General features: G+C 46.7%; 1 protein-coding gene across 23 annotated transcripts in view; it reads left to right on the forward strand.

The window, feature by feature from the left end:
• Positions 1–24,859, forward strand: part of LOC119442360 (pregnancy zone protein) — a 141,337-nt gene that overhangs the window by 110,028 nt on the left and 6,450 nt on the right. The window contains exons 14-32 of one of the 23 annotated variants that reach the window (XM_049662081.1): positions 312–599; positions 1,203–1,352; positions 1,937–2,018; positions 2,584–2,675; positions 2,904–3,003; positions 3,229–3,267; positions 4,986–5,039; positions 6,311–6,340; positions 6,918–6,953; positions 8,661–8,796; positions 10,778–11,006; positions 12,805–13,041; positions 16,765–16,816; positions 17,743–17,835; positions 18,118–18,294; positions 18,943–19,181; positions 22,503–22,734; positions 23,247–23,434; positions 24,591–24,803. In XM_049662081.1, the coding sequence (XP_049518038.1) occupies positions 312–599; positions 1,203–1,352; positions 1,937–2,018; positions 2,584–2,675; positions 2,904–3,003; positions 3,229–3,267; positions 4,986–5,039; positions 6,311–6,340; positions 6,918–6,953; positions 8,661–8,796; positions 10,778–11,006; positions 12,805–13,041; positions 16,765–16,816; positions 17,743–17,835; positions 18,118–18,294; positions 18,943–19,181; positions 22,503–22,734; positions 23,247–23,434; positions 24,591–24,803 (2,667 nt within the window). Of the gene's footprint in view, positions 1–311; positions 600–1,202; positions 1,353–1,936; positions 2,019–2,583; positions 2,676–2,903; positions 3,004–3,228; positions 3,268–4,985; positions 5,040–6,310; positions 6,341–6,683; positions 6,720–6,917; positions 6,954–8,579; positions 8,797–10,777; positions 11,007–12,804; positions 13,042–16,764; positions 16,817–17,742; positions 17,836–18,117; positions 18,295–18,942; positions 19,182–22,502; positions 22,735–23,246; positions 23,435–24,590; positions 24,804–24,859 lie in introns of all 23 variants that reach the window. The other 22 variants (XM_049662080.1, XM_049662078.1, XM_049662086.1 and 19 more) reach the window with 22 other exon arrangements.

Consider the following 24,859-nt stretch of genomic DNA (forward strand, 5'->3'; position numbering starts at 1 on the left):
GTAGACGACAGGTTGCGATATCTCACGCAAAGGCAAAGTTGGTTGCTGAAACACAGGAGAAAAGGGAGGCCAGATTAGCACGGTATAGAGAAGCTTACCAAGCACGGAAGCGTGCATTAATGAAACACTGTGTCCATATAGTATCTTTGCAAAACCAAGCCCAACAGACCTCTCGCTCGTGATAACTAGGTGATAACTCGTGATAACCCTAGGCAATTTTTTTTCTGTTTTCTTGAATGGGCTGAACACAACAGATCCTTGGTGCGACCACACAACTCAATACGAGACGAAAACTGCTTCTTGTTCTGCAGGTCATGGCTCGCGGCAAGATACTCAAGGACAAGGTCGAGGATGTTGCCTTCAAGCCCGACGAGGCGGTTCCAGTTGACGCCAGCTTCTTGGTGGAGGAAGACTTGAACGAGACCCTTCCCAGCAATATGGCCGAGGGCTCCGTGTCGACGGGCAGCTTCGAGTTTGAACTCGAACCGGACTTCAGCTACGTACCGCGAGTTAAAGTGCTGGCTTTCTACATTCGTCCCGACGGTGAGGTCATCGCGGACGCCGAGCAGTTCGAAGTGGAAAAGTGCCTCCAGAACAACGTTAGTCTGCGTCAAGGCTTTCTTATACCGGACTTATAGTCAGTGGTAAAGCGAACTACCTAGTGCGGCACTTAGCACCAAGCATATATTCGCCAAAGCGAGCTTCATTCCGAAAGCAAACCAATGTACGCGTAATATTATGACACCCTAAAATCACTGTCTTTTAGTTGCTTATGTAACAAAATCAACTTAACATAAGGCAATCAACTTAATATAGGGAAATCAACTTAACATAAGGAAATAAATTTAACATAGGGAAATCAACTTAACATAGGAAAATTTGTGAAGTTTGCATTATTTGCCACATTTTTCCTAGATCACTTTATTATTCTTTGTTTTATGTTCTTTTATATGTCATTCGTTTTCGTAGCAACGTCGGTTTTCCTTTGCTTTTACTTTCCGCCTAACTATATGCCTTAGCATGGCATTTATTGCTCTTTTTTTCTGGAATCTTTTTTTTTTACTGCAACCAAGCCAACCTCCGTATAGAGCACAGAAGCTTCACTTAAATATAAAGGAGCATAAAATAATTTCTATTGCCCAACTGTAGGTGTTTTATGCGGGAACATTTTCGTGACTGGTCGACGTTGTCTTTCCCGACAGGTGACTATGAGATTCGGCTCAGAGACAGTCCAACCAGCGACTTCTGCTGCGATTCACGTGAACGGCTCTCCCCGCTCCTATTGCGGCGTGGGCGTCGTAGACAAGAGTGTTCACCTCCTGAAACAGGACAATCAGCTGACCAAGGACAAAGTGAGTAATCATTTGGGAACACCAGCAGTATGAATGTGATTGACTCCATCCCCTGTTTTTCTTTTTTTTTTCTTGTCATTTCATAAGTTTAGGGCGGGTCTTCATGGCCGTAAGCAGTAACCCTACAGAGAGAAGTCACTGCACATGGCTTTCATCTCTCACTTCTATAATGTTGCAAAGTTAAACGGAGCTTGCAAGTGCGTCCTTTTTATTTAGCTTTTAATAGTTGAGTGTTGTCGACTTCCTGGGAAAGAGAGAAGTAAAGAAAACAAGCTACTTGCTGGAACGGGCGCACTAAGCATATTCTGCAGGGACATCTTCCTCCTGCGTTTGCAAAATATACAAAAGTACGGCTAAGGGTCTCGCTTTGGAGTGCGTGTAGTGGTTAATACAAAATGTCACAAGGCCAACGCACCAAGCTGCGTCTGCTCTGACGCATTCGCACAGCACTACATTCCACTAGTGGCGCGTGCGTAATGGCAATACATTGTGTGCTCAGCGTAATCTGTCTTCCTACAGTGTCACACTGCGTCCCTTGACGGGGAAATGCGCATAACTAGTGAATATTTCGCACATGTGCGTAGGTATACGACATCTTGAAGCGTTTGGACATCACCCGATACACGTGGCCAAAGCAGGCGTCCTACGACTATTGCCGGAAGCAACGTAAGTTGTGATACAAGACGTTATTGAGAATTTAGCATCTACTAAATTAGTACTGCTACTAAACTGTGCTTCACCTTGTCTTTTTTCTTGTCGCTAACATGTCCCTTGTTACGTCTTTAAGTAGCGCGTCTGGCCATGGTAAATAAGAAGTTTCACTCGCAGCTCTGATTCTTTTCAAGCTCAAGAGAAAATTCGTGAGAGAATTTACCACAGACAGATAAACATGTGTTTCGTTTTAGAAGAAGAAATGGATAGAGGAAGCAAAACTGACTTCCCCGTTTTTAGAACATGGGCGGAGCAATGAAAAAATGTCGCAAAAAACACAGAAAACGTTTCGTCACATACGTACTGTCCACTAGGACACCAATTACCGCCCGTAGATCTGTTCGCATCGAGGTCTGCGGGTTTTACACAGTTTCATGCAATGAGAATTTATGAGGGCCAGCTAGCGGAACATTTCGAAGCTATACAGTTTCTTATTTTACGCTATGCTTGTATGTAAGTCACTGCACTAACAAATGAAACATTCTTTCACTGCAATGTCGTTGTTGTTTTCGTTATTCAGTGGCGAAGAACCCACAGCAGTACAAGCGGAACATCTGGAACGGACCGAGGTCTTCGAATGTTGAATACGTCGATTCCATCACAGCTTTTGACGTAAGTCTAATTAGTGCGAATGCGCAGCGCTAACGCATGAGGAGAACTTGTACAACTCTTGGCAGCGCAGTGTTAGTCGCCTTTGGAAAAATTGAAGTTCGCTTTATAACGTTCTTGCGCGAATGTGCGATCTCACGTGTTTTTAAACTCTTGACTCAAAATTTGTACAAGACTTCCTTGCCAGACATTTAATGCGCGAGTACTTTTGTCGCGTCTCTTCCATTCCAGGAATCAGGAGTGGTGGTCATGTCAGATCTGACACTCGAAACAAGGCCGTGCAGAAAGAACATCTACGACAGACCACCATATGCGCTCGCGGCGCCAGCGAGTAGGTCCCTTTCTCATTACTTTCGCGCTACTAGCAAGCACGCTTTTTCCCCCCTGGAGCAGCACGTGATAACCAATTTCACTTTCCTCCTGTTTGAATTACTTATTTTTTTCTCAGCTGCCTTACAGCGTTCACAATACTCAGCCACTGACAACATCTTTTTTTTTTTCCTGCATGTCTTCCCCTAATCCCTTCCGCATCGTTTCCTGGTGTTGGCTCATTTAGTGCGGGTCTCCTACCATTCCTACGAAACTGCCTACTCTGGTTAGTAGCACACCCTTTTTTTTCTCCTTTATCTTCATCATCTCATGAGATACTCGAGGAAACCTGCCGGAAACAACAGCAATCCACGTTTGTTGCAACTGGGCGCCGGTCCCTTTGGGGCAGGCTCACTTAACGCCCGATGCGGTCAGAATTCTGCTACTGTTGATTCGGGCTCCACGTTGTTTCCAGCAGGTTCTTCTCACCAAGCTTATCTTTCTCTGGTTCCTTTCTGCTCTTTCATCTGTCCCTGTCATCTCCTCTGCAGCCAATCCTTGTCGCACACCTGCTTTTTCTCTTGGTAGCTTCGCCTGCTCGTGAACCGTTGCTCATTCTCTTCAGCCGGGCGAAGCATGACAACACGCATAGAATGGGCGCTTGTAGGTGTCCCGTTCTCTATGCGTTTACCGCTTCGCGTCGTTGAGAAGAGTGTACAGTAAACCGCACCAACAAGCCCAACCGCAAGGCCTTTTTAACATCTGCTCGTCAGCTCCACGGTAGCATCTAGACCCCCCTCTCTCTCGCGTTGTTTTACAGCTTGCGGCAGCGTTTGCGCATATTCCTACTGAACACTTTCCTACGCCTAACTGCTTGTCGTCTTTATAAAATGTCAATAAATGACTATAAATAACTATAAATAACTATAAACCACTATAAAAAAAGCGACCGTCCACAAACGCTAGGAGCCTACAGGGCAATTTTTTGTTTGCTTGTTTGTTTTCTTTTTCTTGAAACTAGAGATGCCTGACTTTGCTATAAGCATGAAATGCTTATGTGCGCCGTCGACAGGAACGACGTTAGCTACTGGCAGAATTATATTCAGAATCTTCTTTTTGAGAAAAGCGTTACGTCCTGGACACACACATATACACAAAAAAGTCCCGCAGTACCTATCTCACGATGAATGTCGATATTAATGCAACTAGCATTGAAGCAATGTAGTGAAACACCGTGTTGCCACCGCCGAAACGCGTCATGCATGATGAGCGTGTGCAGCCGGCCTGCTCTCCAGCGCAGCCCTCCGGACACGCTGCGCCTTCTAGCGACGCCGCCGTAAAGTACGGTGCGTGTCTAAATATAGATTCAGACAAGATTGTCTGAGTATGCATGATGCGGATTTGATTTCGCCCAGCACCGGAGAAATTTCAATGTTCTTCAAAGAGGCTCAAGTTGTTCCAACGGTTGGTTTTAAACATGGTTTCCTCACCACAGCAGCCCGATGCTCTACCCTTTACACCATGGACTAGCCAGTGACCCAAGTTGGCTGCAAAACGGTTAGAGACAAGCATCCCCGAAAGTTTTAAAGTATCTGAATAACGCTAACCACATATGAAAGAATGAGAAAGAGAGAAAGAAAGCTAAAAAAATGAAATCTGCCCAACTGAAAAGGCTACGAGCCCACCATAGCTCGAACGCCACACGTGCTCTTAGCTGAATGAACATTATTATTCTGTTTAATTCACTCTCTTTAGAGATGGGAATTTGACCACTACTCCAGGAACGTTCGGAAAGAGGATGTCCGTGACATCAAGTACTCGGAAGAAATGAATGATGTTGCTGAAGTGCATGATGCATAGAAGCTATATAGCTGCTACGTGCAAGTAATTGCTTGGGTAGAAAATAGTAGAAGCCATACTGCTGGATAGATGAAGTTGGCGGCTTCTAGAGCTTTGGCCTTACATATTCTAGCAAATCTGTGAATCGTAGCAACTTTCCTATAGGTGCCCTGGATGCCGAGGAGTTCGACGGTGACGTTGTGCAGCTATACTCAGCAGGTGAGGACTGATGACAGGTCAATGACACGACACCTCAAACATCTGCACCAGGACGTTTCTTTATGCGTTTCAGTCATGAATTATGACTGACTACTGTTGAGGCCTAAATGCAGGCGCAAGTTGGAATCAGCTAGCGCAAGACAGGGATAATTGGAGATCAGAGGGAGAGGCCTTCGTCCTGCAGTGGGCGTAAATATAGGCTGATGATGATGACGCTTGAGGCCTATAAGTTTACATATTTTTTCGGCACACGCTGCGGACACGTCGCAGAAAAAAGAATGCTGACCTGCAGCTTGAATATATAGGTGAAGTCAAGCCAGTCATCATAACTATAAATATCAATTTGTTATGGGTATTAACCTGCCATAGACGAAAAGAACGGAAATGTTTGTTGGAAGTACATGCGTGGGTTATTGTTAGGTTGAGGACCTCCTGATGCAAGAAATAAAAACATTTGACAGCCACGATACAGAGCAACACGTCGAACTTGTCGTCGAACCTGGTAGTGCACATGCATCTCGTAAAATACCACTGTTTTGCACAATTAATTTTTGAAGTGACTTATGATGTTGGTTATGTTAAACAGAGGGTTAAGTTTACACTCAGCGCTATGTACAAGATTTTTACCTTGTCATCACTTATCGGAAAACCGAAAAGATTGCACTTAAAATGATGTGTGTGACGGGACGGCACTTATAGCTGCCAAATGAACAGCAGTGAGAGATACGTGATCACAACGACGCCTAGATCACAGTTGAAAGTACTATAGAGCCAGCAAGCCAAAGAAATGTAGCGTAAACAAGCGGAAAAAGCATTTAAGCGCACAATATTGTCGTTCAGGTTGGCGACCTATGTCGTCATACAGACATAAGCATTTCACGCTTAATGTCATGTGCGTTTATTTTTTTAGCATTGTTCTGCCACTTTTGGAGAACAAAGCTTCATTTGTTTACCGACTATTTTCTCTCCCTTAAATCTGGAGTGGAGCTCATTTTCCAATGCCGATCCCGAGATTGAGGTGCGAAATGTGGACGGATACGCAAACAGTTGATAGCTCTGTATTTTTTTAATAGTATTGTTATTTTTTATATCGCTTTAGAGAATTTTAAACTACAGCGTAAAAATGAATTGTCAATGAAAGTGCTTTTTTGAGCACGGCGACGAATATTAGAGCGCAAGGATATTTCTTGTGATACACTATAAGCATTCTTAGAACGTTTCAGTCAACAATATATCCTTCTACTTTTTTCCCCTCTTTGCAATGTCATCAGTCCTGCGGAGTAGCGGAGGCCGTCAGAGAGGTGACAAAATATTGTCCTTGCAAAACGCTGACAAAATAAAACTAGCTTCTGCTGAGCTTCGCTTAGCTTACGCAAGAGCGGGAGCAAAAGGCTTCGCTTAACATGCATACCATATTTACACAATTTGCAATGTGTAGCATTGCGGACAATGTCATTACACGCAGGTTTCTGTAGCGCCCTCACCATCATTTTCATTAAAAAAAGAAATCCATAGCTACCGACAGACGCTATAGTAAAGCCAATGTTAAATTAGTTACGTAGTAAGTAAGCATTAGTTCGTGTGGAATCTGCGGTCGCTTAACAGTAGGCAGACGTTCACACTACCTCTTCTTTTTTCAAGCAGCGACGACAAGCCACCCCCGGCCTCTAACGACCACAGGTGAAAGCTTTGAATTTAATGCACAGGTGGAGACGGTGGTGGTGGAGGATGTTTTGCCCGTGCTTGTCATACATTTGTATTCGCGCCTGTAACTTTAAAAGCTAAGCAAGAAAAAAAAGAGAAAAGTTTTGAATATAGCTCTTCAATTTTCATCTTTTTTTTCTTGCTTCTTCTTTCATCCGTGGCAACGACCTGTAGTGCCGACAGCTGTCCCATTCAGGGCTACGCAGAAAGGTGAATGATCACAAGCACATGTATACTAAACAACGTGTACTAAACAAGCCCGCACACACCTCGCGGACTTGCCTGCTTTTTTGCACTGCTGGCCTTGCCTAACACCCGGTATCACGGTTTCTCATTGCACGGGTCGCGGGCAGTATACCGGCGTTTGTCTAGCAAAAAAAAAAAAAAAAAGGGGGGGGCGGCGACGCAACATTCGTCGCTCCATCTTTCCTGGCCTTTCCTCTCCTGTCCTCAGGTGGCTGGTCCCGCAGGTCCCCGGCTAACACGCAAGAATTTGAGTGGATACACAAGTCTGTAGAGCGCCGCGTGACGCTCGGCCCCATTTAGGGAGGTGCTTTCTTAACGGAACGTCGTTTTATCCATTAAAGCACAAACGTGACTGGAACGCCAGTGCATTTCTCCACAAAGTTCGGGAATGGATATCTCTAAACTGGTGTCATTCGGAGAATTCGTTCCAAGTGGGTCCGCCTTGAAAACTCCACGGCTAGAATTTGTAAATTGCAATATGTGCCCTAAGGTAATTAGTTAAAAACATAATTAGTAAAATTTTGTTAATTAATCGATTATGCGTTTCAACTTCTTGAGCAAGTAATGTCCGGCTCTTCGAGTACACCAGTTTATGAACTAGAATTGTGCTATCTGCCACAGGCAACCTTTGAAAATTTGTGAGAAGGTTCGCTGAAACACCCGGTATTTTATTGTAGTAACTACGTTGCCTAAGCTCGAGTTAGTGCTTTTGCTGTAATTTACTTTTCTTACACCTCACTGCACCTAATCGGATATTTAATGACTCACTAGACTGGAGAGAAGGTGATAACATTTGCGAGTATTTGCAGGGTCATTTCAATGCGGTAATCTATGTCACTTATAACTTCAGTCGTGTGATTTTTTTTATTTCCGCATTAGACATGCATTACCAGCCTCAGTTAAGATACCCTGTGCAGAAATTGTCAACAAAGAAAATAAATTCACATTTCCTAAAATCAAGGCAGGGCCTATGAGCATGCGTAAACACAATAAAAGCAGAAGTAAAATAGCGTGAAATATGCAACAATCTACGTCAAGGATGTGTTTCTCTCAGTCGGTACTTTCAAGATAAAGGTACTCCATGAAGACCAAGAAGTACGTCTACACTGAGAGCTGCGCGCACGCGCGGGATGGGGGGGGGGGTTGTAGTTGCATTGCAGAATATCGGAGGCTTGAACACGAAAAGAGCAATGACTGAATTAAACAATTACATAACTATTTTTTGAAGCAAAGGCAAAGAGCACGAAACGAAATTCACAACAAAGAGATCGAGTACTGAAGAACTTCAATTCAGTTTTGAGTTTTTCTGGAAAGCCCCATGACCTTGGGTACCATGTCATCCCAAGATTCTAGTCGACGTAACAGCGCTTGCGCCTAATTGAATTAGCGGCGTGCTTTGCCTGTAACGACTATAACCGAGCACCTCCCCGAGTGTCTGTCTGGCGTCGCGCGGCCATTGGCTGGCTGTGCTGACTGGGTTCTTGTTTTGTTCTCTTTTGTTTTCCTCCCCTTCCGTTTCTTCTATTCTCTCTCTCTCTCTGTGTCCCTCGTCGAAACGGGGGCTGCGCACACTCGCTGCCCGTTGCGTAGTACCCGCGCCGAGGCCGCTCGCGTTCGCGGCGGGTCCTCCTCCTCCTCCATCCGCGGTCGGCTTTTCCAATCGCGTTGTAGGTGGCTTGCCCGGTGTTCCAGTTGCCTTGGACTCTGTGGCCCAGAGTGCTCCGTCGGCCAACATCCCGGCCAAGTCGGCAGTGGAGGTGCGCACCTACTTCCCCGAGACTTGGCTGTGGGAACTCAAGGAACTCGAGTAAGTCTGTTACTGCGTACGTCTGTTTACCATGCCCGTTATTTATTTCTATTGCGATAGCAATTATACGGACATTCCAAGCGAATTTATGCCGTCGCCGTAATGTTCCGTATCAAGTCCAAATACGATTACATCGTCGCCGCGCGCAGTACGCTGCATGTGCGAGTGAAAGCCTGCGAGGGTCAGCGGTGGCCGCTTCTTACGGCGCGGCGGTGCGGGCGCCGTATCTTGACAGCGATCTGCAACGTGCACTAAGTGCATGCCCGCGCCGGCGTCATCTTCAAAGCGATCTGCGATGTGGACAACGTACGCCGAGTGCCGGTAGCTTCCTATGCTCTGTGCCTTCGACGTTTGCTCTGTGCTCTGTGCCTTCGAAGCGAGAGACAGCGCGAAGGTCAATTCGCTCGCTGCTGCTGCCGCGCTTCCTGACTGCAGCGTTTTGACAGCGAGTTTCCACGGTCATCCAGCGAGAAGTGTTCATGCTTACCTGGGCGTGCGTGACAGCCTGCTTGTTAAGTTAGTTAGTAAGCGAATGTTTGCAAGTTTATACAGCCGATAAACCTATATATAATATCCTTACTTCCTATAGCTTTCTACTAATTTGCTATCGCAATCGATGCTTTCGTCTTTCGGGCGAAACTGCGACATTCTTATTGAAATAAAAATAAAATAAATGCATGTAGTGACCTATATTGGCGATGGCTACTTCTTTTCTCGTAATTGAAATAATATTAGTGAAAACATTCTACGTAGATGTATGGCAATTTGAACAATTGATACAAAAAAGTATAACGACGCTGTGTAAGCGAGTTTTGTTACCGCAGTAAATTTGCATTAAATTTGGCTAAGGACCACAGTAAATTAGTTGATTAGAGTAGCTATCTGGGTCTGTTGGTACAAATTGAACAGTAGAAACCACTCAAAGGACGAAGTACAGAGACGAGACGTGGTACAGAAAAGAGAGTTGTTAGTCCATGTCGTTGTGTGTGCCACGTCTCTTGTCTGTACTTCGTATTTTGACTGGTTTTTACTATTCAATTAAATTATTTGAACCCGCGACCTCGAGATCGACAGCGCAACGCCCGGCTTCCACTGGGTTACCCCGGCGGGTTCACTTTAATCTAAGTCGTTTTATGTAGGTGGTCATAGACGGCGGCAGGAAAATACATATATTCTGTGCTCATTCCGTACTGGGAGCTTATGATAATACGAATACATCTTGCGTTTGTTGCGACAATGTTGGTATGTATGGTATATCACCGGTATGTGCACAGGTTGGCCCATATGACAACGCAAACGGCTCACGACGCAAACACTCATTCATTAAAGAAAATAAGGATTTGCTGCGCTTTTGTTTTGTTTTTTCTTGTTACGAATGAGTGTTCTTGTGCAAAAAGGTCATATATCTTCTTCAAGCGCTGTGTGCACAAATGTGCACGCCAAGATAGTGCATAAAAAGCAAAAGCACTAATGAAAATAATCATATTTAAAACACGTTGCAAGCTAGACTGTTATGTGTAAACTGTTCTAGTGAAACGAGTTTGAAGGTGACGGCTGGGTGCATGCTCTCGATGAAAGTGTGTCAGCATGTAGAGGGTTTATTTATTTCGTTGTTTTCCACAATTTTTGACATCAAGCATGTTTGTCAAGTGGCTGGATAGCTGCTTTTCAATTACCCTATGCATGAAATGTCTAATATTTTCATGTCTGACATGCCTGTAGAAATTTTTCGTGTGAGGCCCACATTATGTAAACTTGATTAAACTCACCGAACAATGGAAAATTATTAATGCTTTCCCCATCTTTACGTTTTTCATGATTCTGAAGGTGCAAGTAAATGCTGGTGAAGCTCAATTTTCAATGGACATATCTCATTGGCGTTTAAAGAAGCTGTACTAGGCATTGGCGTAATTACTCTGCGCACAGTCCTACATTGTCGTCCCCTACCGCTGTGTTCAAGAAGCGTGTCACACTTTTCCAGCGAGCACGGTGAATTGAGCTTCAAGGAGAAGATCCCGCACACCATCACCGAGTGGGTGGGAAGCACCGTGTGCATCAACTCCGAGGATGGCATCGGCGTCTCGGACCCGGCAAAGATCAAGGCATTCCAGCCTTTCTTCGCATCCTTCAACCTGCCATATTCAGTGGTGCGCGGGGAGCTCGTGCCCGTCAAGGTGTCCGTGTTCAACTACCTCGAAAAGTGCCTACCGGTGAGTGCAGCTGGCATATATTGCGCTCCGAAGGCCACCTCATAATAAGAGAGTGTCGAGACGCACTATTTGTTTATGTACGCATTGGCAATCAAACACACACCCCTTGTGTCTGCGCGTTGCCACTCATTGTTCGCGCAGTGGCTTGCCGAGAATGTGTCTGTACGTCATTGCGCTATTCGCGTTCCTACTATAGTGCGCTGTAGAAGAGGTGACCGAGTTATTTAATTGTTTCGAGCCTATTAAAGGAACTTTTATGAGCCGGTTTTAAGCTTACAAGCAAAGTAATCAGGTATGTTATAACAGCTGTCGTCTTAAGCAAAGGACCTCGCGTGCAGCGGCTTTCTGAACAATTCCGGCAGTCCAGGATTCTACCGCCCACCTATACTATAGCTGTGGAGAATACTGATCCTGGAGAGCGGGGTCGCGCCAACAGCTGCCGTGATTAGCTAACGCCTGCTCTACTTCTGTGTACTGGTTAGAGCAGGGCGGCGATATTGAAGAGATGCCTTTTCTGATGCTATTCCTTGTCGAGCTTTTCGTGCTTCGTCTGTACTCAGGGTGGCGCTCTGTCCGCGTTATCAATAGGATCAGCTGGCCGTGAATGGTGCAAGATAAGAGTGGCAAGGCATCGTTACATAATCAAGTCCCTGCCATCTTCGCCTTCTTCGTGTACTAGCACGTCGCTTTCCCAGTTGCGGAAGTGGTCCTAAATGAAGTTTTCTTTTTTATGTAATGGCAATGATCGAACACGCCTGCTTCGTCTTCATTACTTTCCTTCAGGCGCTTCTTGTTGCTGTTGCCTCAAAACCACGAGGGGGATTGGCCACACTGGATGGATTGAAACGTACACCCAACAACATACCAAAAGGGCTGGAGACAAACATTCAAAACGAAGCATTAGGCAATTTCTCATGTTTACTGGATGGCGCAGACGTCGTCTTCTTTTATTCAAGGATAGCCTGAGGCTTAATAATGTGATAGCCCAAATGTAATTTTGAGAAAATCCGGACAAATCCAGCAATAAGAAGCTAAAGAATTGTTTTAGTAGAGACCTCTGGATAAGTCAAGACTGGTAAGAGGAGGAAGAAAAGCCGAGTCTTTCCACTTCACTATTTGGAGGCGCAACTTCCACAAACGTATACGACTCACATTTATTTTACTTCTCGAAAAGAGATTGCTCGCTCACGTGTGCGAATGTTCACTCGAACATCGCACGAAACTGTCTGAGGCTCACTGCGCATTATAATTCGTCCGTTATAACCTCACTGCCTCGCGTTATGCGCAAAACTAGATTTTTTTTAATTCTTGAAATTATAGGCTCTTGCTTGAATAGTTATTCCGAATGTGCTGTTAGTAAGTGCCTCTGTATCGCTCACACCTTCCCAACCCATTTGACTACGCTTGTGTGTTCTCGCGTTGCTTCACTGGTGCCTGCGCGAAGCATTTAAATATAGCTGTGGGTGGTGTTCTCAAAGCACCCCTTGACAAGAGCGTTAAAAACATACCGGACAGAAAACTTCAACACCGACACAGGCGTGCAGAAAATAACACTAAATCTCACGAGCCTTTCGGCACAGATAAATGTTTTTTAGCAAGCCGTTGCACCAATACAGCACCTTCCAAAGGCGCCGGAACTGTTATTTAAACTTGGTTTACATAACCTGTGATAAACTTGCTGCAGTAACCAGCATACGTTGTCACCGAGTATATTGAAGCAACACGCTTATCAACGTTAAGAAGGTACTGATGGATACATTGGTAATCTCACATGCTGCTTGCTCCGTCTCCTCGGTAGGTTGACCTGAAGTTGGCCGAGTCCGCGGACTACCACATCGAAGGCGAGTCGGAAACAACCCTTTGCGTGTGCGGCAGCAAGAGCCAGGTGCACAAGTTCCAGATCAGGCCGCAGACCATCGGAGAGGTGAACCTGACTGTGTCGGCGGCCGGATCGCAGAGCGACACCGCTTGTGGAGAACAGCCCACGGAGAAGGTGGTGGCCAGGGATGCCGTAACCAGGCCGCTCATCATTGAGGCGAGTGCCAGTCGCTCATCAGTCTGCTGGTTGGCTAAACTGGAAAGAGTTAATTGTAGCGACATGAAACGGACATTAACGTAAAACGACGAGTAACAATCACCAATGGGGAGATACCATCATAAAGGCGAAGAATATGTGCGGAAGAAGTTTATCGTATATCAAAAGTACCCCCTTGTCACCTTTCTATTTATTTGTGGTTTTTCTCTTTCCACGCTACGTCCAGCAATTCAAAAGGAATTAGTGTGTCGTTTGCAATTATGGGGTGCGATAACGTAAAGATATTCCAAACTTTTCTATTCCAATTCTGCAACCCGCCGTGGTTGCTCAGTGGCTATGGTGTTGGGCAGCTGAGCAAGAGGTCGCGGGATCGAATCCCGGCCACGGCGGCCGCATTTCGATGGGGGCGAAATGCGAAAACACCCGTTTACGTAGATTTAGGCGCACGTTAAAGAACCCCAGGTGGTCCAAATTTCCGGAGTCCCCCACTACGGCGTGCCTCATAATCAGAATTGGTTTTGGCACGTAAAACACCATAATTTAATTCCAATTCTGCAATTAGCCCACCACGACTGGTCAAAACATTTTGGGACCACCCCCAACTTCGCCTGTCTGTCAAACGACGCCAGGAAAGCCGTGATAGCGCTCCATCTGATATGACGTGTACCCTCTCCCCTTGAGCGTGCTCCTCGCCTCTTGTCAGGCAATTAGATAACAAAAACCGCTCAGTGCAGGCGATGTTGTTCGTTTTGAAAGCGAATGCAGGGCCGGTATTTTGTAGCGATGCCTTTAATGTCATAATGCCTTTTCGCGCTTATCGCGCTTTGTAAGTGGTCAGAGTGACGGTCCGCTCGCGTTATCAACGTTGATATCGTGAGCGGACCGTCGCTCTGACCACTGACAAAGCGCGATAAGCGCGAAAAGGCATTATGACATTAAAGGCATCGCTACAAAATAGCGGCCCAGGTGACCTCTTATAAACGAGGGGAGAGTTTGATTGTGCTGTTCCACCACCACCCAGATAGCACAAGGCCTACGCACTCCGACCTATGACGTCATGCTACCTGGCACGACTGCTATAGAATCTAGTGGGGATGCTCCCGCGTAAGCAAGAGTGATTTTGACGTCACCGCTTTCGTCACGCCAGTTTTGGCAATGAAAATTTCCGGCCAGGTAGCATGACGTCAATAGATCGGAGTGCGCAGGCCTTGTGCTATCTAGGTGGTGTTGGCTGTTCAGATAACGCTGCGGGTCACCGCCCGATGCTTGCGTCGGCGGTTACGTAAATTTGACGTCAGGAGATGGGAATAAAAACAGATTGCAATAGTTTTACGTTATAGGGCCCATTATATCCTCAGTTTTTTACGGTTACTTAGGTCTTACTTATTGTTCCCTGTGGCTGCCTGCAACTAGCATGTGCTTCGTTCTGGTTGTGTTATCTAACGATAATGGGGACTATTATAATGAAAGATATTCGTATATGAAAATGGTCCATTGATTCTAAGCAGGTTTACCAATACCATGCGCATAAAACTTTTTTATGAAAATAACCATCGAAAGAGATAGTAGCCCGGGGCTGTCACGCGAAAATACCGTTACCTAAAAATATACATGATCCGGTGGCTTTCACTTATTTAAGTGACCACAGGGACCATGGCCTTATGGTCGCTACTGTACAGCGCCACAGGGTGTACGGAAAAGGTTGTACACTCTTCATAAACATGTCACCAACGCCGCGCGCGTTCGGTGCGAACGCGGGCAAAACGCCGCCACCGTCGACAACAGTTCTGTGCGTTGTTTGTGTGACCGCACACAGCCGCTGTCAAAACGCTGGCGTGAGCAAGCGCGCCAGCAGCAGCAAGCGAAGGTTCATGCGGTCTATCGCTTCAACAGAAACTGAGTGGCGAATGCATAGCGCATACAAAAGTAGCAGCCGTGTTGCAGATCGCTTTCAAGATACAGTGCGCGCGACCACCCGGCGGCGCGCAAAGTACAAGTTGCTCGAAGAGCAGAAGCCGCAACCCCTCCCTCCCGCGCTGCCTTCCCGCTGTCCTCCATTCGCGGGGGAGATTGAGTCGCCAGTATCCCTTGCGCCCGGTCGCAAGATACGCATTTAGGACCGCAGCTAAACGTTGCCTCCTCTCCCTCCCTCCCTCCCTCCCGTCCCCCGACGGCCTTTCGCGCGACGGATGTGGTGTTTGCTCTCCGCCGGGTGTTCGCTCCCCGTGAAAGCACGTGTCCCTCGCGTACTTTCGCTCGCACATACAGCATAAGGCCAAGGAGTTTTTTTTTTTTTTTTTTAGATGCGAAGCAGCTTATGGTCGGGGCTATGTCACTCTCTCCCTCCCTCTCTCCATCCATCCGCCGGGCGGCGTCCACACCCGCACTGCGCATGCCCATCCTCCTTCCCCTCCTCTCCTTGTCTCATCTCCTCTCCTCTGGGCATTCCCCCTCTACTCTCCGACGCTCCTCTCCTCTCCGGATTGCGCAACGAATGGCAAGCCCTGCGGCTCCGCGCGCGATAATGCGAAGCAGCTTAGGTTAGATGCGCGACGGTAGGCGCAGCATACTCCGCTGGGGGGCGCCACTGTAGCTCGCGGTATAATGACGCGCGCGCGCGCTCCGCTCCTCTCATTCTCCTCCCGCAACGCCGCGATGAGTGCCACGGACAGCGCCAGCGTCAACGCCAGTGTCAGCGCCGTGGACAGCGCCGCGGAGAAGAGGGCTCGAGCCGCTACCACGAAACAGCAGCGGCGACAGGCCGATCCCGAACTTCGGGCTCGCGAAGCCGGTAGCTACGTACCTCAACCTAACGGAAACGACGAACTGAAAACTAATGGGAACATGAGTCACCCCATGGCTGCTTCGCATACTACTCAGGGTTCCGCTACGGGAAGATGGTGTAATTTTTTTCTACATCCGAACGTGACCATCGAAGACTGAGCCCTTAACAGCTTCGCTGTAAAAAAGTTGGATGAATACTGGGTATAATATGCCAGGTGTATATCGGCCATTACTACGACCAAGACATTGTTGACTTTTTTGTTTTTGTAACGTAAAGTTTTTATAAAGTTTTTTTTGCGATTGTAAAGAACCGGCACGGTCTTTACAATCGTTATATCTGTGCCGACACATTTGTGTAATCTGACTTTCGTGTTTGTCTTGCAGATATGGAATATATGCGTAATTTATTTGTACTCGTGCTAGAGTTCTGCAAGTTCACTTCAAGCTTCTAATAATGCTGGCACCTGTCTTGAAGTTGACTTGAGCTTCGCTAAAGCTTTTCAATTTATTAATCCGACCATCGTGCTCGCTGAATTGGCATCTCAATATTGTACATGCATTCCTAAAGTGCTGAGGTGCGATGTAAAGGACTTGAATAACTTAATGATGTTTATGGTGACGAATTATATGGTGATTTGTCAATGAAGTGCCCTGCCTGCTAGATAGTTATATGTAGCATCGCGGCTGTTGCTAAAGACTGGCTCTCATAATGCACTTGATTGCAATTGGAACGTTTCCTATGGTAGCGAAAAATGTAAGTTGCGCCTTTACAGCACTTAGATGCTTATGCACAATTAATAATAGTGAAACCCTGATACCAGCAACCAGCACGAAAGCTGTTTGTCTCGTGTCTTCAGCGTATGTCATTCTTATATGTTTCTTGTTTATGTTCTAGTAGAACATTCAGAGTAATCAGGATACTTTCTTTCCCTTCTGTAGGCTGAAGGTTTCGAGAAGGAAGAGACTCAGAGTGTCTTCGTATGCCCTAAAGGTGAGACTACTCTTTTCTTTTTTCTTGCTGTATTAAAAGGGTTATGCAACACCTTTATTGAAAGGTGTTGATTGTGAATGATACTAAATGGCACCTCCTCACGAATGTCACTAAAAATCTATTTATTGCGTCTTGCATGAATGGTGTCATCGGTAATCAATTGCTGCCGTTGTTACGCTGTTGGCGAGGGAGGCGTCTGACCAGGATTGGCCCGAGAGCCCGCAGGTGGAAGGCTTATCGTGAGATCGGTGCTCGAGCCTGAGCTGAAATTTTTTTGTTGTTGACGTCCTTGTCCTTGGCGTAGTGCAGTTGATGGTGCAGCCGCTGCACTTTCAGTCGCACTGCAATCAGTGCTGTGCCTATCTCTGCTGTGTTCATAATCGCGCTGAGCCGGCACAGCTTTGGTATCGGCATGACTTCGAGACCGAATAGCGTGGCGCAAACCGATCTCGGAGGCCATTGCCGCCATGCAAGCGCTCGCATGCAGGTCCCCTATCAGATAATGATTTTTTTTTTCTTTTCAAGCACCGCTTAGTCATTAGGCGTAAAGAAATCTGGCCAACAGCGTTCGTTTTTGTTAGTGCATAGTAATAGACACACAAACTCGCTGGTATTCCAAGTAGTTAAATGCGGTGTTTAAGATAAAACTACAAGCGACGGCCGCTCGATAAAAACGCACAATTGTGCGTCTAATTTACCGAGCGATTCTCCTACAGGCCTCCCGCTGCGGGTACACTGACAATATCTGGCTTGATATTTATGGCAGAAATGTCCAGTGACGACGAAGCTGATTTTTCATGTTTTGAAAATATTGCAGGACGCCTGCGCCTTAAATGCTGATATTGTGAAGGTGCATGAAAAAAACGAAGTTATATCTGTTACGGTTCATGAACTTTAATTCAACATTTCGATTCACTCATGCGCAGATGCTGGAGAAGGGGGCGCAAAGAACGAGTTTGACTTGGTCCTTCCTGAAGATTTAGTGGAGGGATCGGCCCGCGCCTACGTTTCGGTGACAGGTGAGAAAAAGATCTAGCTTTTATGTTCTGTGTGCTGCCAATGTATCGTGAAGCTGTGAATGCTTGGTCAGCGGATAAAGCTAAACAGTCATAATCTGAATGCGTTGTATGTCATCGTGTCAACAGATTGTTGCAAGTTACCTAACACCATTGCTCGTATTGGCGGCATTATGGGTAGTAGATGGTATTTGCCGCTTAATCTCACAAATCCCCATGCATTGAAAAGCAACATATCCACGCTTTAAACTTTTAATGCTCACTACTTCCTTCTCTTATGTGTAGGAGATATTATGGGTCCCGCAATTAAGAACCTGGACTCGCTGGTACAAGTGCCTACCGGATGCGGAGAGCAGAACATGGTCAAGTTCACGCCCAACGTCTACGTGCTCGACTATCTGAAGGCCACTGGAAAGGACCAGAAGGAGATCGAAAGGAAAGCTGTGAACAACCTAAAGACAGGTAATGAGATCATTTTAACGTTCTGTACTTTTATTACTTAGCTGATATGCCTTTAGCGTATACAGCTATATATACTCAATTCATCACGAGATTAAAAATACTATTACAAGTGAACTGAAGGGTACTTCCGTGTTAGTGCACTATTTACACTAGTGGCATGTCAATGTCTGTGACCTTCGAAGCATTTGCGGTAAAAAAAAGGGCTTTACTGCGGAGCTTAAGTGGTTCCTCCCAATATTTTATTATTTTAGTCACGGTACATTAAGATGAGGTCGCAGTCGTAATAACGGAGTGTTCGTTAGGCTTATAACAAACACTGCCAAAATTTACAAATAACGCGTGTCCTTTAATACTTTTGTACAAATTACTTGTTTTTGACATTATCGCCTCAACTTGATTAAGAGCAGTGTTTGATTCATCGAAGGCGATTCGGGTCCGGCAAGCTTGGCCGGTAAATGTGCTGCCTTGTGACTTGGCTGAAAATTATGACTCGACAGTTTAAACAAATTTACGTCATCGTTTGGACGTAGACGCCAGCGGGGCGTCCCGTAGGATGAGAGCTCTAGTGCAGCTGTGGTGTTTTCGCCGAATATGAATTGAGCTGATGCCACAAGCCACGCCCATTGAATGAAAATTCTCTTTCTTCAGGTTATCAGCGCCAGCAGAAATACAAGCATTATGACGGTTCGTACAGCGCCTTTGGAAACAGCGATTCATCGGGCAGCATGTTCCTCACGGCGTTCGTGGTGAAGTCATTCAAGCAGGCCGAGAAGTACATGCCTATTGACGCCGGAAACCTCAACGAGAGCATTAAGTGGATCATCACTAAGCAGAAGACCAACGGCTGCTTCCAGAACGTCGGCACTGTTCTCAGCTCTGGCCTGAAGGTAAGATCGATGCGACTCTCCACACGTACTCAGATATTTTGTGAAATTTGGTGTTTGCATACACAGAAAATGTGCTGTGCGTTTCCGAGTAGTGACGCCAGCTTGCATGCGCTGCTCTTCCATCGAAATATACACAAGTGACGTACTGTATCGTCAGCACTTCTGTTTATTTTTCGTAGATGTGACAGAACGGAAGAGTCGCATCCGCGTCGTCCGTTTCCGCACACGGCTACCCTCAACGCAGTCGGCTTATACAGATTCATAAACAACGTCTCTTACTGCTAGCGAACCGGCGCCTAGCTTGCCAAGAGGAATGCCACCGGTGCCTGCTTTAGTTTTTCCTTCTCTGCTTCTGTATTTGCCTTGCTGCTTTTATTGCCACTTGCCACTCGCAGCGAGGTTTGTTGACTTTAGACAGGCGGGCGTAGTTAGCAGCTTCCGCAGCGAGAATAGCCGGGCACAAAGTGATGGCAGAAGAATGGGGGAGGCGGGAGAGTAGCAGTAGCCTGATAGGTAGTCAAGATAGCTGCTGTGTTCTAAACGAGAACACAGCAGCTTGTTATGAGAACAACAGTACCAAGGCCTTCCAGACAGTAAATATTCATACTGGCGGCAACGCGCAGTGAAAGAGGCTTAGCTATGACTGCGAATCGATAAGCAGCAGCTGTGCCATCGTATGATTTACGTCGAACGAATTCGGAAGGTAGAACGCGAGACCGCGGTAAAGCGCCGCATGAGGCTCGTCGTAGACGCCATGACCACCATAATTATAAGCTGTCTTTCAGTCTCCACTTCTAAACTGTCATCAAAACACAGCACAACAAGTGATAACTCATAAACTAAAACAATGATGTTGCAAAATTATGTTTACATCGTCAAAGAAAAAAAATACGTCCCATAACATGAAAGTATACCCTTTAGCCTTTTCTTTACATTAGCTTGAAAGCCTTCGTATATATAGTTATTGACAGTGATAGCTGCTGAAGTGTAAGATTGCTAAAACACATAACTGCGATTGACATTTATACTTCTTAAGGGTACTGAATTTCTTTAACGAACTAACGGTTGAGCTGTGTGATGCCAAACACCGAGTGACACAGCCTCAGTTTTTCTCAGGCGTACTCAAATGTGCAGATAATGAAGGCACCTGTAGCAATTGTTTTGCAGAATAAAGGGAAGGAACTTGCGAATTTCGAACTTCCGAATTTTTCGGCGCGAGACCGAAAAAGACTACCGAGTGGCATTAAAAAAATAAAATAAAGAAGAGAATGAAAGGAATTTATTCTTAAGGCATAAATACATGTCATATGCAATTATGAACACCATTTGAGCGGTCTGAACGCAAACACCAGCACGCGAATGAAATTTGCGAGAACTGTGATGTCTTGTTCGCAAGAGCTGCAACCTTTACAGCGAAGCTGTATGTGGCTAGAATCTGGTGGATCGTCTCCGGCGACATAGACCAACAATGTGGGCCGATCCTGGTGATAGTGCAGTCGAGCACTACACGGGCCGATCTTTTTCAGCCGGGCCCGGCCCGAGCCCGATTTTACATCGGGCTGCCCGCCAGAGCCCGACCAAAAAGTTTTATGGCGAGACCCGGGACGGGCCGGACTCAGAAATAATCTACGTTACCCGCCCGGCCCGGACCGCCCCCCCCCCCCCCTTTACCCTAGGCCCGAGCCCGGCCCGAGCCCAGCTCGAAACCGGACCGAACCCGGCCCGAGACCGTAAAAGTCTACCGAGTGGCATTAAAAAAATAAAAAAATAGAATGAAAGTAATTCATTCTTAAGGCATAAATACATACGCGCGAACTAGTACGAATAACCCTGCCGAGCAGTATGGCCAGCAGTTTCCAACGGCGCGACTTTGATGCAGCCCAATCCACTTCTATCCCCACGCCGCCACAGTATTTTTCCACGTCCGGCGCCTCACTGCAAAGCAAGCTCCGCCCCAGCCGCTCGTCCCACTCAACCGTATTTTAGTACACTCTAGCCGAAGCGTAGCCACGACAGGTCGTGAGCGCAGCGCATGGATGGAATAAATGGAGAAAGAAAGCTTCTCGTTCCTCCATGGTGCAGCGTAATGCGCTGCTGCTAGGCGGCCGGTTGAGAACATGCGTGCAATCATGGATGGACGCAGTGCCATTTCAGCCGCGTGACGAATTAACTTATCTTACCAGTCATCGTTTTACCAATTCGCCTTTGAAGAATCAGCAAGTCGGGAACGCGCGTACACCGTGCTGAAAGCATTAATTACATTGATTTAGGTAAGAAAAACAATGGCATCCTTTGGTTTGAGGCGACTTCGGTCTTTCCGGACTTTTTCATTTTGTTCAAACAGCGCCAAATATGACGGAAGAAGCAAAGGGAAGTACACAGGAGTAGCACTGCTAGCTTCCAGCTGCGCCGGGGCAACAGGTTTTTCAGAGTCGAGACGCGCGAGGATAACTCGCTGCACGTTACATGCACACCACCAGAAAGCCCTAACCCGGCCCGGGTCAGAAAGCCCATGCCGTGCCCGAGCCCGGCCCGTGAAAAAAACTGCCCTACCCGGCTGGGCCCGGGAAAGCCCAAGCCCGTGCAGTGCTCTAAATTTAGAAAGGGTCGACGTGCAATGGCCCGTAACCCTGTAGACCACGGGTGGTATATATATATATATATATATATATATATATATATATATATATATATATATATATATGGATGGAGGGTGTATATCGGTGTATGTATAAAGTGCCTCAGCACAGGGCCGCTATTTTGTAGCGATGCCTTTAAAGTAACAATGCCTTTTCGCGCTTATCGCGCTTTGTCAGTTGTCAGAGCGACGGTCCGCTCACGATATCAACGTTGATAACGCTAGCGGACCGTCGCTCCGACCACTGACAAAGCGCGATAAGCGCTAAAAGGCATTATTACTTTAAAAGCATCGCTACAAAATACCGGCCCAGGTGTCAAAACGAATGATGGACTGATGGATGGCCCATTGTAACCTTCGCCATCGCCGATGCCTCTTTCACAAGTGTCGCGATACTCGGCGGTGGTACGTCCAATCGTAGTGCCCCTTTTTTTCGTGACTTGGAGATCGTGCTAGCGCTGTTATCAGCAGTTGCCCTTTGGGCTCGCTATAGGACGGATACGTGTCGTTCGCTCGGAGGAAGAAGAGCGGGAATAGAACGAGCGCCAAGGCGCACAAGAGCGCGAATCGGCGAGAAAACGACGTGAAGTCGCTAGCACCAGCTTCGCTGGACTTCCCTCTTCACAGCGTGGAAGGGCTCTGGATTTTTTCTTGTTCTAACGTTATTCACACTTCTGGCGCAGGGCAAGGTGAACTCGACTGCTCCGGGTGCGCTTACGGCATACGTATTGACAGCTCTGCTGGAGGGCGGCCTTGCCGACGCCCAGGTCGTAGAGTCCGCGCTCCGCTGCATCAGCGCTCAACGTGATCCAAGCGCCCACAACCTGGCGCTCTCTGCCTACGCCGCTGCGCTGGCAGGACACGAGTCGGCCAAGGAGTACCTTGAAAAGCTGGAATCTATTGCTGTTCACAAGGGTGAGTTCGGGTTCAAAGATTACGTTTGAGCTGGACAAACAATTGGGAAGGCGGGAGTTTTGCCACCTTTTTGTTTCTATTGCATTTCTGACGAGCAGAGTATTGAGTCTGGTGGCTCAAGCGAGTATCATCACTCCCTTCCGTTTTTATTTCGCTTAATTCTCTCCTGATTAACTAATCTGATATCATAGGCGATAACGCGTGGAATTTCATGCATTTACGCATATAACGGTTGCGTGTTTGATTTCAAACTCTGGACCCAGTTTACGTGTGTCACGAGTCGAGTTCACGACAAAAGGTATATATCAAACAAATGCGCTCCTTCTTTTATAGAGATGTCTTCATAAATTAATTACCTTGAGTATATTTTCCATGCGTCTTGTACTGCGCGGTTTCCCGAAATAATCTGTGCTGTATTAGACCACTTACGTCAGTGTTATGCGCAGCTGTCTGATGACGTAGCGGGTCTTTATTGCCGAGACGTATAAATGTGAATGTGTTTCGTCACGCAGGTGGCCTTACATACTGGAGCAACGCCGGCAAGAAGGGCCCTTCAGTGTCGGCCGATGTGGAGACGGCAGCGTACGCGGTGCTCGCCTACCTCAAGCTGAACCCTCAAGAGAACCTCAACAAGGCGCAGCCGATTGTTCGCTGGATGGCAACCAAGAGAAACAGCCGCGGAGGCTTCCCGTCTACACAGGTATCCGCCTTTCGTCTTTGGTATCTGCACCGTCCTGGTCAATCTGCTATCGATTTCTTTCGTTTCATCTGAAACTACAGAAAACGAGAAACGAAAAGGTTTGAAAACGGTCACTGCGGCTATCTGCTCCGATAGCTCGCACTGAATGTTCTTTTTGAGGCTGTGATAGCTGGGCGAGTGGAGCTCACGGAAGATATTGCAAGAACGTTTCGGCGCACATACGTGGGTGGCAAAACCAAGATCTGGAAGCACCTCGATTTTAAGAACAAAGGAGACATTCCCTAGCGGCTGGCGTGCAAAATGTACATTCCACAGCACTTCGAGCTCTACCTTAGTTATACTGATTGAAGTGCATCGTACTCTTGCGCTTGTGGACTTTCGCGTAAGGTCCAATGTGCCTTCAAGAGATGGGTTCTTGTTAGCATTGCGATACGAAGAGTGGCGATATAGCGGGGTGTCGGTGTTCGCGTTCAATCAACGAGAGTGCTACGGTTCTGCTACTATCGATGAACCAGCAACATGCCATTGCAGCTAGGCGCCGAGCTCCCCAGCTGTAATGTGCAAAAGCTTATAGTTTCTCCGGAGTCATAGAACAAATTTGTGCACAAGGGGTGGCTGTCTTCTAGACCACTACGTATGGTATTACGTAAAATTTCCAGGTATAGTTCGAAAGGGCTTGTAGCTAGGCATGTTGGTGCGGTTTAGTATACATTTCTCGGCGGCGCGGAAAGAGACTACACATGGAGAGCAAAGCACTGGTGTGCGTTGTCATGTTTAAAGTGTAGTTTCTCCGTACTTTGTAATATGTGGTTTGCAAATATAGTTGGGCAATTTTATCGAAATATTTATTATTTTCACGACAGTATTATTTCTACAGCTGAATGGCGTCAGAATTAAGAACGTCGTTTAACGTGAGACCATGAGAGCCGATTACGTGCCACTTCACGTTAGTTACTCCCTATCCCGTTCGGCTGTGCTCAAGATGTAGAAGCTTTAAGGGTCTATCTTCGTCGTATATGCTAACCTGAGTTTGTTCGTGATACTTCACGTGATATTGTGTGTGTGTGATTGTTGCCGCCTTTAATGTTTGTGGAGAATATCAGCGTCTGACAGTGGGAGCCAAGGTTTCAGCATAGACATCTTTTGGATATTTCAGGACACAGTCCTCGGTCTTCAGGCTCTCTCTGCATTCGCCACTTTTGTCAGCAAGGACCCCGTGGACATCACAGTTAAAGTCGATGGCAATGACGTTAGCGAGTCCTACAACCTGAAGGAGGACACCAAGCTGGTTGTACAGGAGAAGAAGGTCGTGAACTTGCCCAACAAGCTTACCTCCGAAGCAACGGGTCCGGGATGCGCTTTGGTGTCGGTGAGTCAGATCATCATTCTATGTCTATCCGCTTTAGAACGTTCGAATTATTGTTA

This window comes from Dermacentor silvarum, chromosome 2 (assembly GCF_013339745.2).
Source record: "Dermacentor silvarum isolate Dsil-2018 chromosome 2, BIME_Dsil_1.4, whole genome shotgun sequence".
NCBI classification, from domain to species: domain Eukaryota; kingdom Metazoa; phylum Arthropoda; class Arachnida; order Ixodida; family Ixodidae; genus Dermacentor; species Dermacentor silvarum.